This window comes from Mustela lutreola, chromosome 2 (genome assembly GCF_030435805.1).
Source record: "Mustela lutreola isolate mMusLut2 chromosome 2, mMusLut2.pri, whole genome shotgun sequence".
Taxonomy (NCBI): domain Eukaryota; kingdom Metazoa; phylum Chordata; class Mammalia; order Carnivora; family Mustelidae; genus Mustela; species Mustela lutreola.
The window spans coordinates 66,902,286-66,921,773 of record NC_081291.1 but is presented as its reverse complement, the minus strand read 5'-3'; the positions used below and the strand labels follow the sequence as shown (position 1 = coordinate 66,921,773).

The following is a 19,488-nucleotide window of genomic DNA, read 5'->3' as shown; positions in this document are numbered from 1 at the left end:
AGCATTGCCATCTCTCCACATTCACAAAGAGGTACTGGCAGCTGGAAATCAGTGTGCATGGCCGCATGGGAAAAGAGGCACAGGGGTGTGGAGGGAGCACATCCTCCTTCCGTGCTCTGCTGTGAGCAGGGTGGGGTATGGTCAGCCCAGCCATCGGAAGTGGCACTAAAAACCAGTGTGGAAAGCAAGACAAATGAAAACGTTGTCAGGAGGAGATAGGAGATTGAGCAAAATCACCCATGAGGGAGACACCCAGCAAATGACAGAAAGAAACACACAGAGTTCTGATCAGTCCATTCCCTCTGCAACGCCAGGGGATGGGAAGTCCTAGGGAAGCCAGTCCATTCACCTGCACCCTGCAGCTCAGCCTTTTTTTTTTTATACCCCCCAAGAACTAGGAAAAATCAGAAGATCTTTCACAAACTCTAACAGGACTGAATTCTAAACCTAGCAATGAAAAAAATAATAATTAAAAAAAAAAATAAAACCTAGCAATGAAAAAAAACAAAATAGCCCTTCTTCTTTGTGTAGCATGAGTCAGTTTGCATAAGTGGCCAATGAACTGAAAACGTTAAAACAAAGTAGAGAAAACCTACTACAATCCAAGGAAATGCAGTGCATCTCCCTTGAAACTACAAAAAGGACACATAGCTTAGCGTTTAGTTAAGAGTCGTGGGTCCTTCTCAGTTCAGTGGTATAAAGAGGACTTGCTCTTGTTCTGAGTAATATTGAGTCTCAAGGTTCTCGGCATCAGGCTTTACCTTGGTACGTGTGTGGTCTGAGGGTCCTGACATACAGCCTGAGCTCCCCTCTTTGTCCTTCCATGGACACTTCTACAGCTGGAGCCCGCCGCTGGTATACACCAACCACCAAGGCAGTCCCTCTGTGCCTGGCACGGAGCAGGCAAGTTTGCTCCAGACCTCCACAGCATGAGATTGACCCAACAGGTAAATTAATAGAAGAGCACAGGTCCTGCAGGGATCTGTTCTCTACCTTTTAGTCTGCTAGATGCAGTTCTGAATAAGAGGGCCCTCAGCTAGATCTTCCCAGGTTACAAATAGTATTTTTTGTTTGTCATTTCATAGTATCTTTTTTGTTTTTAAGATTTTCTTTATTTATTTGACAGATAGAACTAGTAGGCAGAGCAGCAGACACAGGGAGAGGGAAAGGCAGACTCTCTGCTGAGCAGGGAGCCTGACTCGGGGCTTGATCCCAAGGTATGGGATCACGACCTGAGCTGAAGGCAGCTGCGAGCCGCCCAGGTGCCCCTCGTAATAGCTTTTGACCTGGATGTTCTCAGCTTCTCTTCTACACAGAGCTCCATGTCAGCCCTCGGAGCACACCCCGCCCAGGCAGTCATCACACCAGGGTCTGCGGGGGGGTCTTTCCTCTAGCAGCTGGGTTCTTCCCCCCGCCCCCACAGGCTGGGACCACCGCCTGGGAGACAACAGGGACTGCTTATAAAAGCAGTGAGGTACATTGAGGCTGCCCGAGGGGGAAGGATTAAATGAGAGAGTGAATGGAAAGACATAACAGAAAACATGCGTATCTCATACGTAAGAATTACTCTATAGGAGCTGTTTCCCATTTGAGGCAAAATAAAAAACACTTGTTCAATGAATAGATGGGCTTCCTCAGGAGCAGCAGGAGGTAGGCTCCCGGTGGGGAGCCGGCCACCATCTCTCCAGTTCTTCTCTCTTTGTCATGGCCCTGAGGGCATGGGGGCAGGGCACCAGTCTGTGAGGCTCCCATCCAGGACAGGGGAGGGCATAATGACGGGTGTCCTGTCCTCACGGGAGTTGGAACCCAGGGAAGGCACTTTTTTTTCCTTCAGGCTAGCTCTCAATCTCTTCACCTCCAAAAGGGCAGTGGCTGTCCTCGCCCTTGGGGGTCAGTGTTTCAGAAGCTGACATGGAACACTTGCTCCAGATGATTCAAAATCCAGATCTTCTGACCCTGCTTCTGCTCCTAAGAATCCCACTCTGGAGAGCAGGGCCTGCAGTTGGCATCTGTAACAAGGATCGGGACGCAGTCTAACCTTGGAGGGCCCTTAACCTGAGTGCATGTTGGAACCACTGAAGGAGCTTTCAGTAAATGCTTGCCCAGCTGTGTGCTATGTGATTGTGCTATGTGATTCAGTGGGTCTAGGGCAGGGCTTCCATCTGGGTCTTTTGTAGAAAGCGTTGCACACAGAAATCGTCTTTCTAGCGCCATCATAAGTATCAGGGAGAAGTGCCCGCTCTGGTGGTCCCCAGCCACCAGAGCCGGGAGCAGGACTTGGGGAGAGCAGCCTGGGCTAGAGTTCAGCCCCTCTCCCCCTCAGCCAAGTCTCTTGTGCAGGAAACAGCCCACAGCCCACACAGTTGTGCATGGGGTCTCTGGCCCCACCTGGCTCCAGTGCACACTCCAGTTAGAAATCAGTGATTGGTGTTGGTTGGTAATGACCTCTGAAGGGCTTTAAGTAAATGCAAACTAAGGAGTGTGTTAAGATTCACCTGAAGTAGCTTGTAGAACAGACTAGGGACCTGTGGAGAGCATCCTCTAAGGGGGCGTTTTGTGCCAACCTGGGTGGGAGGAGGTTAGACCTGGAGTGTTGTGGCAGCAAGGAAAGAAAAAGGAGGGAGGGAGGGAGGGAGGGATCTTCTAAAAGATGCCGCCTAGGGGCTCCTGGGTGTCTCAGTGGGTTAACCCTCTGCCTTCGGCTCAGGTCATGGTCCCAGGGTCCTGGGGTCGAGTCCCAAGTCAAGCTCTCTGCTCAGCAGGGAGCCTGCTTCCTTCTCTCTCTCTGCCCACTTGTGATCTCCTGTCTGTCAAATAAATAAATCTTTAAACAAAAAAAAGAAGAAGAAGAAGAAGAAGATGCCTATTCTTTAAAGAGAGTCCTGAATGTGTCCAAAGGTAGCTAAGCTGATGTACCAACCCGAGGGAAGAAATGAGGGGGCGGCAGCCCCCAGAGACAGGCCTCCATGAGGCCCCTGCATGCTACCTGGAGACATGGTCCTCAGGGAGAGGTCCTCTCTGAGACCCTGTCTCTTTGTCCATGGCCAAGGCAAGTTCATCAGTTGCTGCCTTTGCCCCAGGTCAACAGTTCCCCACCCCAACTGCTTGTGGAGAGGGGAGAGGTCAGGGGACTACTGTCCATGTCATTTTATATCCCCTCCACCCACCTTGGAAACCACCAGTTCCTCTGCAGGCGAGGCTTCCTGTGTCTCTCTGCCCAGGGCTTTCTTGGCTACAGGTGTGCCCTGCAGTCAAACAATGAGGGACTGGAAGCCCAAGACTGTCAGTATTTCTGGAACAACTCAACCAAGGACAGGGGGATATGGAAAGATAGCGGCCCTAACTTTCTGACCCACTGGTGGCACACCTACCCATTTCTTCATGGAGCACCCTGAGGTCACCTCCTTGTCCCAGAGTCTGCTTTCAGGGGAACCTAGATAAGGGACATGTGAAGGGGCAGATCCCCAACTCCAGAAAAGTGTGTCCTCACACACAGTAGTCCTCAAATAGCACTGGCCATGTCCCTCTTTTCCCAGGGGGCCAAGAGCATAAGGAAGGCAGTCTCCATGGGCTGATATCTTGTTTCCCAAGCGGGTGGGCTGTGTCATAGAGAAGTGCTTCTGAAACAGTCATGAGCACAGAGGCGACCTGGGCGTCTTGTTCAAATACAGACTCTAATTCAGCAGGTCTAGGATGGGACCTGAGAATCTGCATTTCTAGCTTTCTCCCAAGTGAGGCTGGTGCTGTAGGTCAGAGGACCACCCTCTGAATAGCCAGGCCCTTAGCAACAAAACCCTTTGAAAATCAGTTTTGAGTGGGCAGGAGTGCAAGTGAGTTTGTAGGCAAGAGACAAGTCTTCACTGTGAGTACATTTCTCATCGAGGTTCCTGGCCAGGATTTTAATAAGTACCCCTCAAACACTTGACTCCTACAAAACCTTTTCATCCAAACCACTCATTGTTTTTATGCCATGATGTTAAATTCTTTCCTGTCCTTTCAGGAGAGCTCTCCGCCTTGTTGATTTTCCAGTCAGCCTGTAGGGAAAAGGAAAAGAGCACTAGAAAATCAAAATAATTTGATTTGTGAGATAGAATTTTATATTTATATTTATATTTATATTTAAGAATAGAAACCATGTTCAAAAAGATCTAAGTATAAGACGTTGCCTCTATTTAACAGGAGGACTGACTTCCTAGGTGAAAATCAAAGAACTTCTTCTTCAGCCTTAGAAGGTACTTAGAAGGGAAGGTCTCTTCACTTTGGGCTTTCCAGTGAGAGCTGGTTGATTTCTTTTTAGTGGTTTTTGTTTATATGCTCAAGTTCGGATCCCTGTGGTCCCGAAGGGAGCAATCACCAGCACTGGGGAAGGTGATTTTATTTGTCTGCCCTTTGGGAAAATTTAGAGATTAGTTATAAACAGGGTTGATGTAATGCACAAAGAAAGGAATGTTACAGGAATGAGTTTATTCAGCTCATTTCTAATTCATACTGGCTTTTAAAATGTAATCTTTTTACTCCATTTATAGCTTTCAGAGCACTTTTTTCTAAGGGCCACAAGGACGGTTGGGGAGAAGACTAGCCCAGCTCCCCTTTGCTCGGAGAGCTGTTCTTTCTGTGACAGTTGTCCTCCCCATGCCCACCTGTAATTGGTTCAGAGCAACTTAAAGGGTGCTCACCAAATTCTGATACTCTGCATCACAGGGGAACTTCACTCTAACAGTTCTGTGGCTCATGTGTCTCAAACATTTGTCCTGACTGTAGTTCCTGGTTGCTTCACCTTTTTTAGCATGGAAAGAATAAATGCAGCATATCCTGGGCCTTGGCTTCCAAATGGGGTTTTGATAAAATTTAAGAAAGGAACTTGCTTGTAGCACCTTCTTTGCTTGATGCCTCCAAATCCCTGGTGTGTGTAGGTGATCATCTCTGGTTCCCTTGGACTGCTCAGATGCCAGCTCCTATCTGACAGGAGGTCTGTCACCACTGACCCAGCCTTGCCAGGCCATCAGCTATATGGGCATCTGTATAGCCACTAGCACTAGCTGAAGTCCTAGAAGGCAGGTGTTATGACATCATTTGACAGGTAAGGAAATGGAACCTTAAGGAAAGGACAGTTAACTGGTCTGATGACACATAGCCATTGCAGACCTGAGCCAGTATTTAAAGCTGGGACACTAATTCGTGCACTTTGTATGCTGTAAGCCCTTGTGGTTTTCTTCTCGAGCAGGAATTTCATGTACCCTGTCCCAAAGGATTCCCCTCCAGGAATAGGACTGTTTTTTCCGGTGAGGCTCAGGCTGACTGATGGTTGAGTGGGGCCAATAAAGTCTTTCCTGGGAATGAAATCTCTTTCTGTTAACTCACTGGGCCAACTTATTGGGGACCCCTGCTCACCCAGTTGATTAGAGAATTGGGATAAAGTGCTTCCAGAATTTCCCTGAATTCTGTATTCACCATGTTAACATGGAGGCTTCTCTTACCAGCTCCTAAGGGCCATACCTCTAGTGCTAGATGAAGGAAGCGGGTCTTAGATGAACATGACATTGCTAGACATGGGGACATGCATGTCCCCTTCAGTTTCACAAACCCATGGGGAAACTAGAAAACAAGAAGTCAAATTTTAAACTTTCCCTGGCGCTGAGCCCTTGCCAGACTTTGCAGATTTGGTGCTCCCAAAGAGCACCGTGTTGGTGGTCAAATGAAGCACACTCCAGAATGAAAGCAAAAGCTGTGGGATTGGGAGGAAGGAGTCCAAAGGCCAAGGGGGCTCCCTAACTTCATTATCTGAGTCTTCTTGCCAACCACTGCACGTTAAGAACAGGGCTAGGGCTTGGCTCCCCTGGCCACACTCCTGGGCCTGGGAGAGCTGAGGTATGTCTGGAAAAGAGGGGGACTTTGCCAAGGCAAGCATCTCCCGTGCCAGGCAGACCAGCAAATAGCTTCTTCTCCCAGTCCCTTCATCCGAATCCTCGACCAGCCAAGGCCCATTCATTTAATAAGTGCAAACTCAGGAGCTACTAAGTGCCAGGCTCAGTGCCAGGCACTGAGGATACAGAGGTGAACTTGCCTAAATCAGGCATGCTTTTCATCACATGTTCTAGAAAACATTCATTGATGTTTTCCTGATCCCAAGAGTAATGTGTGTCGGGTAAAAAAATTAATTTCATTTAAATTGAATCACTCAGTCTCCGGGGAGAAGTCCTGATAGCATTTTATGGTATTGGAGTGCCTTGTTAGCTAAGGAAAAGCGGGACCGGGAAAAAGGCCAGTTCTGTGAATCTTCTTAGAGTATGATCCAAATTTTCATAGTAAAAAGAAAAAAAAAATTTTTAAGATTTGATTGGGACTTTACTTGAACAATGAAACTAAAAATTATGGAAATAAGGTTACATTATCCTACATTTAACAGCTCTTGTAACATTGGAATTACAATGTCAAGGACACCTTAGACCCAAGGAAAAAGCTTATTTGCTTTATTGGCATCTTTATTATTTTTTTTAAATATTTTATTTCTTTATTTGTCAGAGTGAGAGAGAACACAAGCAGGCAGAGCTACAGGCAGAGGGAGCAGGGAGCCCAACACTGGGCTCAATCCCAGGGCCCTGGGATCCTGACCTGAGCCAAAAACAGATAACAACCAACTAACCCATTCAGGCACCCACAAGAGGTCATTTTTATAATGGCATACTTTTCCAAGGGCTTCTCTTGATCTTTTTTATTTAAATCCTTATCTTTGGGAGCATCTTAAAGTGTTATCATCCAGGGGTGTTTATCAGTTAACTGATCTAACTCAGCCAGATCCAGATTTATCAGTTGCATTCTGTGGCTTGAGCAGTTTTCCATCATCACTTTCATTGATTTCATGAAAGTCTGCTGCTTTTGCAGCAAGGACTCAATTTCCCTCTGTAGTAGATTTGTACCATATTGGAATTGGGTAATCAGATGTCTGCACTGTCTGGTGATCAAGGACAATTGTTGCTCCCTAATCTGTATTCCCAGTCAGCTGAGAGTTCAGTCAGCATGTCTGGCAACAATGATAAAGTTGTGTTCTCCAACCTAAAGTCAGGGTAAACAACGAGTGGTACATGGAAAAGGCAGAGCCAAGGAGATGCCTGATGTCAGGAACCTCTCCCACATACTTCCAGCTGGGCAGCACATGTCTGGCAGAAGTAATAAGCAACCCCCAATAGATCACGATTTTGAAGCCTCCCTGGGTCTCTCTGTGCCTACAAAGTTGCCTGCCTGGCTCCTGCCAAGGGTGTAAATGTCTCCATAACAAGCCTGGTTTTTAGTTATGCCTTGGACCTGATGTGAAACCCGAACAAAGAGGATGTTGATGCTGCTTGGGGTAAATTGCTCCCCCGATGTGCATGGTTACCCAGACTTCATAAACTACAGTTAGATGAGCTTTCTCTCGTTTAGTAGAAATTTTAAAATTTTTATCGGCATATGCATGTTTCCCTTTCATTGTCTTTCCTCACCTGGTAGCAAATGCCCCATCCTTCCCAGTGGCTCCCAGGGCCTGGAGCCTCAGCTATAAAGAGCATTGTGTGAGGTCAGGTTCACCAGAAGCAGAACCTGAGATGGGGATTTCTGTGCAAGCAGTTTATTAGAGAAATGATCTGGAAAAAAAGGGGAGTGAAGGGATCAGAAGGGGGCAGAGGAAGGAACCCAACAATTGTCCTGTCAGCTGGAGGCTGCTTTATTTAGCCTCATCCCACGGGGGCTCTGGAACCTAATCCGCACAGCAGAGCCCGTCTCACCTGGAGGCAAAGGGATGCAATCCGAGGCTGCAGAATGCTTGTAAGAGAGGGTGTTGTAAACCCCCCTCCCCCAGGCAAAGAGGCTTCCTTTCAGCTGGGGGCTGTTGAACCCATATGGTAAAGGGGTCGTAGGACAAGCACAGAACCATCCACTCATAGTGTTTGCTCCCCTCACAGCTGTAGTAGGAAAGCAGAGTATAGAAATAAATAACCCCAGGAGGTCCATGTTGGTGCTGACAGGCGGCAGAAGGGTGATGCATGAGCTCCTTTCTATAGCACCACCAGGAGCGCGTGAGTCATGATCGTCAACCCAGCGCTCTCCAACCTAGAGAGGTCTCTGGTTTTTGCTCTCTCTGCCTTCCCCTACCAAGGTCCAACCAGAATTCTGCAATCTCTAGTAGACTGAGTAGGGTGGCAGAGAGACTCAGAATAAAGCAATAAATCCTGGCTTACACGTTATTTTCTAGCATTTTTGGAATTAACCAAAAGAATGGACTTCAGCAGTTCTGGAATAATCAACTGAAGTCTGAAGCCAAAGCCAAGTACACTGAGGTCCTCTCAGGTTCCAGAGCAAAGTTTTGAAGTCGCAGTCATTCCTTCACACCCACACAAAACCTTAAAAAAGTCTTCAAGGCAATAAATCTTTTCTTCACAAACAGGTAGACCTTTGACTTGAATGGAAAACCTGTCTTCTGGTTTGCAAGGGATTTCCAGTGAGGCATGGAACTTCACAAAGAAAGTTTAGAACTGAGTTGAGGACTCATGTAACTTGGGCTCGGTGCCTCTGATGCCCGCAGGCTGATTAACTAGGATTTAAAGGAGCTTCTCCTTGGGCCGTTGTAGATACTGCTTCTGCGAGGAGGAACAGGAAGAAGGAGATGGGAATAAATCCCGCACAAATGAATCATGAGGATCAATCTGTGGGACATGCAGGTCCTGAGACAGCATTTGAGAACTTACCCTCTGGTTTCCTTATTGAAATTGCAGAAGCATGTCCTCTAGGTTTCAAGAGCAGCCCCTCCCACTTCCATGTAAATGTGTCTATCTGCTGGGAGGTCTCTTCTTTCTAAGTTGTGAGCTCTTCAAGGACAGGAACTAACATCCTTCAGACCTGTGTCCTTCTCACTGATGATGGTAGGTGATATGCTGACCCGGTCACCCCGTAGAAGCTCAGGGTCCATTCTGAATCCTGTACTGCTTCCACTATGTGTGTGAACTTGGCATCCATGAGGATTTGGGGCCAAGGTGCATGAAGTAAGCCTTGGAAGGAAGACTGAGGAAGAGTATTCCTGCTAGTGGAAACAACTTAAAAGAGGTACAGAAATGAAGCCAGGTAAAGGGTGTTTGTAGACTGGAAACAGAATAGAAAAAGAAGAGAATGTAGATGCTCTTTCTCTCTAGAAAATTAGGGTCGTGGAATGGGGAGGGAGACAGGCTTTAGAGTCCACCAGGAATGACCTTGGGGGAGGCACACAACCTTATCAAACTTTGGCATCCTGGCTTCTAGATTCAGCAAGTGCTAGGTCTGTGGCATCTCCTCCAAAATCCACAACATACTGTCTCCCCTTGGAAATCTTGATTTGGCTTCAATAACTTGGAACCTGTGGCTTAAGAAGAGCCTTCTGGCCTCCTTTGACCTTGGTTGTAGACCATATGTTTAAGTAGGAAGACAGCAGTTCCCCATGACCCCCATCCTGGTTTCTTGTGCCACTGTGTATAGAGTCCAGCCTTGGTGGGCTGTGCCAGGAGATCTCTCCTTGCCCCTGTACATGGGCAAGGCATACCAGCTCAGCCCTTACCACCCCAGGCTGCAGAAAAAATCCCTGTATTTCCTTGGTGTGATTTTCTTAGAGTTTATCTTTCCTAAACTAGCAAGATCTTGAAAGGCAGGATTAGAATGTGGACTTAGGAGAAAGTGTCCAGGAAGATGGCGTGGTTGTCTTTAACCCAAAATTTTGGAGGCATCCGGCTCACATGCAGCCTGGTGCAGTTCACCAGGAGAGCAGCAGGGTTCAGAGCCGAAACATTAGTTAAGAATGTTCTGGATGCCTGCCTTTGCACCGAGCCCATGGGAAGGGTGGGCTGCCAGAGAAGGACTGAGGACTTGTCCTGGTCGCAGGCCTCCCTCCCACCCGAGCCAGCAGCGATGTTGCCTGGGAACCTCCCCAAAGAAGGACCACATCTGCTCAAGTCTCAGTTTGCCTCATGGAGGCCACTTACACGCATTGGTCTCCACACCGCCAGCCCATCCATTGGTGCTTTTTCTCTTTCAGGAGGAAATGGGCATTTCCTGTGAGCTGCTTGAATCAGACTTCCTCAAATGCAGCGTGGGATTTCCTTTCATGAGGTCAAAATCAAAGGTAAGGGGAAGAGACGAGGCTCTTATTTCGTAACAGGGTCCCAGCCCTTCCCACCAGCCACCTGCCCTGTCAGCTGTACCCCAGCCCCCAGGCTTCCTCTGTTCCCCCCCATCCCCACTCCCACCCCTGCCTTTGCCATGGCACTGCCCAGCTCCTATAGGGGTGGGGCTGGGGTTTTGATCTTCTACTCCACAGGGGCCCTCCCCACATGCTCTTCCTCTCTGATCTACATGACATATCCCAAATGTGAGAGACACACCATGGCCGTGGTACTTCAGCAAGCACCATCTGGTTGGCCTTCCTAAAAATCTTTCTCTGGGACATTTCATCCCACTGTGAGTGTGACAATATAGGAGAAATGTGGTCTGGGCTAGTGACCTACAGTTCTGACTGTCACTCCCCTGGACACTCACAATTTTCTGAAGAGACCTCTTAAAATTCTTAAAACATAAATAATGGTATTACACTTCTTTTTCTTTTTCTCAAGTAAAAGAAGTTAGACTCACTTTGGTATTTATATGGAGCCAAATTTTCTAAGCTCAAATAATAATATGGTCCAGCATACTCAAACATTCATGGAACATTTTGGTATGTGCCAGTATTATAAGGATATGCAAAGATACATAGAAGATGTGATTGTTGGAAGCAAAATGAGAATCTAAAAGATCAGGTCAGCCTTTGAAATGAAAGCTATTTTTCTTGCTATTATTTGAAGGAAATTTTATATTCCTTTGTCTAACTTTTTCCCCCCTAAAAAAAAAAATAAGAAAGTTTAATCCTCCTCTCCTGCCTATGTCACAGAATCAACTTGTTTTAATCTCCAAGGCATTTTGGTCCCAGTACCTTGTGGCTGTTTTGTAAGCCAGTTGTGAGAATGTTCAAGGGAGAAAGAAGATTTGCTGATTTCCTAGCAAATCACTCAAACCCCTCAGCTCCATTGAAGACTCCTGCTCCAAATGACAATGGCTCTTACATCTGTGATTCCAAAACCTTTTAGGAACCCTGCAATGTCCCTGAACCCTGGACATTATTGCCTGTAGAAATGTTACATGGCACTTCAGTTATACGTGTTTAAATGAAATCTTTTCAGCAACCGAAAACTGACTTAACTAAAAAATGTTAACAGTTGCCATTTCATTGGTAAAATCCAGCCAACATCCCAAATCAAACCTAAGGTGGGGCATGCTAGTTTTAGCTTAAAGGTTATTTTAAAAGGAAAACTTTATCACTTTGATGTACGGATCCAGGACCACTTACCATAAAGGGAGGGTAGTCATAAAAACGAGTACAGGGAAAACAAAGCCGTGTTGAATTCTGGAGCATTAAATTTTGTCAAAATTCACTAACTCTCAAAATAGTCATGGAACCGACAGAAGTAGGAACGTTGGAAGGTTGGATTTTTTCCCAGCTTGGTAATGCCACTACCTTCCTCCCACATACAGAGGCTCAGACTGGAGCAACACGAAAGCTGGAGTTCGGAGGCCTAGGGGTGAGTCCCTGGAGAGAGCCCGAGTGACCTAGCAGGGCCAGGGACCACGCCTGTCCGCCCCCTGGCTTGCCCTCCCCTGTGTCTCGGCCCCTGGGGCTCAGTCAGGCTGCAGCCCGCCTGTTAAGCCTCATGACTGCACCGTCAGCTTACTCGGGGACCATCTGTCCCTGTCTGTCATGACAGCCTGCCCCGTCTCTGGCCTTCCCTTCTCCCAGGCACCCTCCTTCTCTGTTTTTGGCTTCTCACCTCACCTGGGTCTTTAGAGTGTTTAATTCAGATCTCCTGCCAGTTCTGACTCTATGCTGGGACAAGACCCTTGACTTCCCCTTCCTTTGTGTCCTCCAGCTCTGGTTCCCATCCTGTCTCCATGTCCCCACCCACGCTAGCAACTGAACAGACCCCCTGCTACAGAACTTTCTGTCTCTAGAGGGATGTCCACTGCCCACTGTATTTGATGGGTCCGTGTTCATTACTCTCAGGCAGCATTTAGTACAGTTGAATCCAGGGTTGCGAAGGTAGACCAGTGCCTAGCATTAGTCACTAAGGAACCCAGATACTTTGACATTAAATGATTATAGACTCTCAGAGCTTGATGGAACTCAAGAACCATTTTGTCCATCCTCTAATTTTTATTGAAAGGTAAAGAGAGTGCATGTCTTGGCCAAGATCACATACTCAGTTTGTGGGCCGCGCCGGGATCTGTAACCCTTACCCGGGGGTCCCTCCCACATCCCCACACATACCCAACAAGTACATGGCAAAAACCATTTGCTCAGGGCAGCCTTCCCCAAGCCATGGGATGCTCACCACGGGGAATGCCTGCGGTGGTTGTAGACCAAACATGGACACTGCAAACATGGACATTGCCTCTAACAGCGGAACAGTTATTACCTGTTCAACACTCTTTTTCCCTGATTCCATGCAGGAGAAAGTCTCCCCTGTCCTTAACACCTCCCTACCTCTTGCTAATCTCCCTCTTGCCAAAATAAAGTAGCCCTTAGGCTCAGAGCCCTCAGCAGGCCACAGAATGCCCCAATGCTTTGTTTTCATTTATTTTTGTGGCAACCTTCTCTTACTGGTAAGTGATCCTGATTCCCATCTCTGATCATGGTAGAAATTTTCTAAAGTGCAGCCACTTATAGAAAGTGCAGAAACTTTCTAAAGTGCAGCCACTCTGGAAAACAGCATGGAAGTGCCCCAGAAAGTTGAAAATAGAGCCACCCTACGACCCATCAATTGCACTACCGGGTATTTACCTGAAAGATACAAGCATAGTGATCTGAAGTGGCACGGCATGTGCGCCCCAGTACCAAAGTCCACAATAGCCGAACTATGGAAAGAGCCCAGATGCCCATCAGTAGGTTAATGGATAAAGAAGATGTATATATACACGATGGAATACTATGCAGCCATCAAAAAAGTAATCTTGCCATTTGCAGAAATGTGGATGGAAGTAGAGGGCATTGTGTTAAGTGAAATAGGTCAGTCAGAGAAAGACAATTACAGGATTTCAGTCATGTGGAATTTAAGAAACAAAACAGAATCATAGAGAAAAAGAGGAAAAATAAAATAAGAAAAAGAGAGGGAGACAAACCATAAGGGACTCTTAACTACAAGAAACAAACTGAGGGTTGGTAGAGGGGAGGTGGGTGCGGGGATGGGGTAATGGGGTAATGGGCAGCAAGGAGGGCACGTGATGTAACAAGCACTGGCTGTTCTGTACCACTGACAAATCACTGAACTCTACCTCTGAAACTAATAATACACTATATGTTAATTAATTGAATTTAAATAAAATAAGACTAAAAAAATAAAGTAGTCTTTAAATAAAAAGAGCAGTAATGAAAGTACACAATAAGTGATACAGGTGATATGGTACATAGGTGTGGCAAACATTGGGAAAATGGTGAGGGAATGAAACTTAGAAAGGCTGGGTTAATAAGAAAATAAATATAATTAATTAATTAATTAATTAAAAAGTCCTGGTCTAGGAGACGAATATATCACTTTCTAGAAGACCTCAGTTGCTAAAAAAGACCGTGTGCCTCTCACCAGAGCACACTCCAGGCTTGGTTTTATTACTACAGTTTTATCTCTGGCCTGTCAGCCAGAAAGATACTCATAAAAAAATAAAGCTTGCCATGCAGATGAGCTCCAGAGGTCATAAACTGCAGAGACTGTGGTGTTTCTGTTGGGAATGCTCGCTGAGGCCGGATGTCACTTTCTTTTCCCCTAGTATGAATTCAGCATGATCTTTGACACAAGCCACCTGTCTGGGGAAGAGGAAGTTCTTAGCTTCATCATTACTGCTCAGAGGTAAGGGGGAGATTCACTTTTTTTTTTTCCTGAAGATAAAGATTTACAAGAACAGGAAAGGACGTTCCCTGGTCACATTTTGATGATGCTCAGGATTCTGAGGAGGAAGAAACAGTGGAGTGATAGAGCCCCAGAGCGCTGGCTGGTGTCTGTCCCGTTCTGCTGATGCAGCCAGCAGGGAGGACGGAGCTGGGAGGGATGGGGATCATGTGGCCAGAGGCAATGACTTTTACAGCCAAGGAGAGACAGCCCAGGGGAGGTGAGGTTTCTGATCCAAGTTCACGTGGTTGGGTAGTTCACAAACTTCCTCTGTGGGTTGCATTCCAGGATGCAGGGAGGGGGCACAGCAGGCCAGGGGGGTGGGGACAAGCTTGTTGTCAGAGGCCCCAAGACATGCTCCTCCAGAGAGGACTTATCCTGGAAGCCTTGTGGGCAGAGAATCAGGGCAGGGGACCATGCAAGGTGACTTCTGCCCTCAGGAGTGTGCTCCTGCCCCTCTGGCTCCAGTGTGGCCTCGAGCCACGATGGGGCTTTGGGGGCTGTCAGCTGTCTCTACAAGCCAGAATCCATGTATACCTGGAAGCACCATTTGGGTAGCACTTGGCTGACATCGGGTTGGAAGGAGAGGTAGGTAGGTGGGTGAAGAGGAAAAAACAAACTTTGATCAGGGTGTCGGTTGGATACCCAAGGCTACTTTTGTAATTTGGATTTATCTGGAGAGGATTTTAAACTTACCAGAACTGTTGCAAAGCATAAGTTAAGGAACTCTCCTGCAGCCCATGCTGGCACTTGGCTCCATTTACTTATCATTCTCTACAGATAGTTTTTTTTTCTCAACCATCTGAAAGTTGCAGAAATCATGCGTCCTTCCCATAAGGACTCCAGTGTGCATTTCCTACAAATGAGACTGTTTTCTTCAATAACCGGTATAGTTAGCAAATGCTGGAGAGGTGACAAATGCTGGAGATGTGACACTGGCACAATACTATCATCTCTTCTACAGTCCATGTTCCAATTGTGCCAATTGTCCCAATGACTTTTCCACCCCTTTGTCACGGGTCCAGAATCCAGTCAAGGATCCTGCATTGCATTCAGTTATCGTGTCTTCTCTGTAGTTACCGTAACCTCCAAAGGAAATTTCTTGCCAACAATCCTAAGTCCATCCCAGAGGTGGCCTGGAGATCTGAACCAAACACCCTGAAGGCCAAGGTCAGGCAAGGTCCACCAGAAATGATGAGAAAACAAAACGAGGAACTGCATGGCTAGAATAGAGGTCAGGAACCCAGAATGCCAGACCCTAGGTGGGCAAGCAGTGGAATCAGGCACCGAAAGTCGACCAGCAGGGGTGCTCAGTGGAGTCACGAGGTTGAAATAAGGTTCAGACCTAAAGACCCTCAGGATCTGGGGTACAGAGTGAAGCCACAGGCTCGGCTTTATGGAACTAAAGCCCCCCTTGAAATGAGGGTTCTCAACCCCAGCCTTCCTTTGAGGAGGAGAATGCCCTCAGGAGCTGAGAAGGAGCTCCTCATCCCACGTTACAATTAGAAAGAACACCATTTCCCAGACTCTCCAGATGAGCTGCATTGGGGCCAGCCCATCAGTGCGATGAGCTGCGCAGAATAGGAGGGGCACCGGCTCAGCTGTGTCTGGCCCCCAGATGGAGCAGGGAGTCATGCCTTGGACCATTCTGCTCACCCCCCTGCACGATCAGCAGGTGGGGACCATGGGGAAAGGACAAGGCCAGGGCTGAGAGGGCTCGTGGATGGACGAGAGAGTGAGTCTGGCATCCCGGACCATCTCAAGAAGGCTTCAGTCTAGAGATGGAGGCAGATACCCAGCTTCCTACAGGGGAGGAGAGACAACCTAGCCCAGGGCAGGCATGCTTCGCTCCTTCAGTCTGCAAATGCCTGAGCCCTTCCCACAAGCCAGGCACTGTGTCAGACATTGGCAAAGCAGAAGTTGGGGAGCTAGTGTGCTGGGGGCAGGGGGATTTCAGAAAATGAGCCAATGAGGTAGAACCTTAGCAGGAGCCAGGAGCATGCAGATTCATCCTGCAATCACAAAGAATCTTCTTTGTACCCTGTATTCTCTTTAAGCCCACTTGGGTGGGGTTAGTTTTTTCCCTGTCTTACTGGGAGGGAGAGGATGGTAAAGGCTTTCTCCCCTCGGTGAGAGCAAGCTGCAGAAGGGAAACCTGCTTCACTCTCAGGAACGGTCTTGCTTTCCTCCAGCATCGCTCTGCTGCACCCCCCCCTTCCCCTGGAGAGTCCCAAGCACCCCCAGGCTCACAGCAGGGCATGTGGGAGGTGTGAGTGAAATAGAAATGGGGCTCACTCCTTAACAGGTAGGGGCACTCCCCAGGCTGTGTGGGTATTCCAAGCTGATTCTTGCCTTTGGATAGCCAGCCCTCAGCTGGGGGGGCTTTCTCACCTGTGAGTCCCTCAGTCTGCCTCCAACTTCAGCCTCTCGCCAACCAGACACCCCTTCAGCTTCTGCTGCTGACACCGTGCCCTCAGGGACAGGACCAAAGGTGACCTCACCCTGGCTTTCAACATGTAGGCCCCACCCGGTAGCCTCTGCCCTGGCGGTCTCTGGAAATGCCAGATTCTTGCATGGCCCCTTCTCTCCCACTGTGCCAAGAAAGAGGAACCTAGCAGCTTTCCCCTACATTCCCTGGGCAGCCCCTGCGCCCCCATGCTGAACAAGGTGCCCTGAAATGTGCCTTAAAGGGCAGACACACTCCCCCATGCACCCCCCCCCCCCACCAAGCACTTCTCGATCTCAAAGCTGCTTCTCCAGAAATCCTCCTTTCTCGACTCCATTACACCCTTGATATGACACCTCAGATTTTTGCCCCAAGCCATAGTAAATCCTGCTTTGGTGCTTTCCTCTGGATCTGGCCTCCCTTACACCTCAGCCAGAATGTGGACCTGGACGAACATACTTCATACTCACCCCCTGAGAGTGATGCTTGAATTTTCACAAAAACACCAATTCCCCAGCATCTTGGACTGAAATTCTTCCCAAACCCTGCATCTTTCCATTTTCTGTGGTCCGTTCTGGCCTCTCACTAACAGCTTTGCCCTCAGGTATCCCCTCTCCGCTGGACATCGGGGATGCTCAGGTCAGTCCCCAACAAGTACAACAGGACAGTGGCCAGCAGCCGTATCTGTGGGAGGTGGACACAAAGCAGCTCTGGTTTCTTCTCCCACTGCTTTTTAATTTTGTTTTCATTTGAGGCCTTCCTCAGTCTCGACGTTATTTAAAGCTCATGGAATCAAGATTCCCTTTCCCTTGGGAATGACTGTGATGCTGGAAGCATACATTACCAGAGCCCCTCAGTCCACAACCACAATCACATATTTTGGCTTCAGTGTTGTTTTCTGTATTTTTCTTTCTTTCCTCTTTTTTTTTTTTAGCATTATCACAAATATTTTGGAGAATGTTCTGTCTCCTAAAAATAAGAGCACAGCACATCACAGTGTACGTTGGCCTTCTTTACCCTGTGTGGTTGCTTCCAACTTCCACTCCAGAGGTGATGGCTTTGTGGCCTTTAATTCAGCCCTGGCTGGACTTCTAAACATGCACTAAGCATGTGTAAAAAGTCGGGGTAAATAACAATAGCCGTGACTTCAAGTACAGCCCAGAAAGCCCAGAAATCCTGCACGGCCTTCTAGTGGGGCAAGGGCAGCCCGCTGTGGAGTGCCAGCATTTCATCACAGATCGTATTTGGCTAGGCTTGCAAGTCTTGAAATCGTGTGGGGCTTGGTGATTTCTTATTCAACCTGTTTCACGATCCCATAGTTCACGTTCACATAAAAAACATGACTGGGATCTAATAGAAATTATGTACAAAGCGTAGGGAAGGTGGACTTGGTTCCCATTACCAGAATCCGGAAGGGCCTCCCTGGGGAGACGGCACCTAAACAGAGGGGTCTGTTTTCAGGCTGAAGACACAGAGGCCCAGTGCCGAGTATGTGACAGCCAGATGGGTGGTGGGCACTGTGGGGAGCGAGGGACTCGTGAGCCATCTCTGTGGGAAGCAGACAGGGCGGCGGCAGATGCGTGGACAGAGGACATTGGGCTGGGCCGCAGAAAGCCCACGTGGCCTCAGAGAGTCTGCACTACATTCCAGAGGCAGAAAGTCTTCAAAGAGGGAACTGGGGCATGCAACAGTTTGCCCACAGAGCTTATTGGATTTCAGAAAGGGAGTCCCGTGGCCAATCAAACCTGGAAATTCCTAATTCTCCTGCTGTTTCTTGGACCCACTGAAAACTCCTGGTGGTTGGACAAACCCATTAGTGGTTCCTCTCCACCTGCATATTCCTGGGAAGGAACACCGGGGCGGGAAATAAATGACATGAAAGGGACTTCCTTGTCAAAGAGCGGAAACTCCGCCTGCCTCCCAAGCCCACCCAGGGCTAATCAGTGGTGCCAGAGAAGAAGGGGCCAACACCATCACCGTGGGAGCACTGTCAGAATCACCTGTCCTTAGATGCCAGGGGTGCCCCTGGGAGTCACGGGGGAGAGGGGCTTTAAACACCACCGATCCCTGGTCCATCACTCACAGGCTCAGATCTATCAGTCTGGGCTGAGACTTCAGCGTTAGGACTGTGAGATCATCTCATCCACTGATTCTAGTAAGCAGCCAAGGCTGAGACACCCATCTGGAGCCCCTGGCTCTATATGGGCCACATTTCCACTCAGCAGACTTCTACGAAGCATGTGCAATTTATCCGATGCAATGCTGGGCAATAAGAAAATGCTAATTGCTTCCTAAAATCAAGAACATCCCCTCATGGGCACAAAGAGTGAGTGCTCCATTGCATCAGGGCACGCCTAGTATTGGCAGCTGAAATAATTAGCAGAATCTTCTAACAGTTGGAATCACCGGCGTATTATATGTTAAATTATATGTTAAACATGCTGCAGAATATCGCAGGCACTCATTTCTTCCCAGATGTTGGTGAAAACAGTCTTACCACCCCAGAGGGCGGGTCCCAGCACTTGACTCCCTGCTCCGGCAGAAAGATCCTTAAAGCCCCTTATCTTGAAAGCCTCCGTTAAAATATCAATCGTTCTGTCCTCCCCATCACTACCCTTTGAAGCTCTCCTGCCGACTTGCGGATTTAGGAGGACGTAAAGTTGAGCCTAAACAGTCCTCCAGAGCTCTCTCAGCAGCCTGGCTTTGCAGACCATGGGAACGCATCCCAAGTCACGAGCTCGTGGAGTGCCTGCAAGCCTTTTGATGTTTGGCCTCTCTATCTCAACTTTTCAGCTCCAGTCGGTCTGGAGCAGTTCCCCGATGACAGATGAGACTGTCGGGCCTGAGCTGCCAGCAGCCACAGGTGGCTGGACAAATGGCAGGGCAAGGGGTGGCGCATCCATCAGGATCCCATTACTGGCAGGATGCGGGTTGGGGGGAGTTTGGGTTGCAGGCCAGGGCGTTACCGGTCCCAGTCCCATCCATTCCACATCACATCTGATCTGCCTCTGGCGGTGATTCTAAGGCTTTTATTAGCCCCCTGGGAAAGGAAGGGCAAGGGGATCAGACCAGGTGGGC

At 48.2% G+C, this 19,488-nt stretch overlaps 1 protein-coding gene across 2 annotated transcripts in view; it reads left to right on the top strand.

Moving 5' to 3' along the window:
• Positions 1-19,488, top strand: part of ITGA9 (integrin subunit alpha 9) — a 326,629-nt gene that overhangs the window by 235,836 nt on the left and 71,305 nt on the right. For both annotated transcript variants that reach the window (XM_059162100.1, XM_059162101.1), the window contains exons 19-20: positions 10,034-10,120; positions 13,846-13,925. In XM_059162100.1, coding sequence (XP_059018083.1) covers positions 10,034-10,120; positions 13,846-13,925 — 167 coding nt within the window. The remainder of the gene's footprint in view (positions 1-10,033; positions 10,121-13,845; positions 13,926-19,488) is intronic.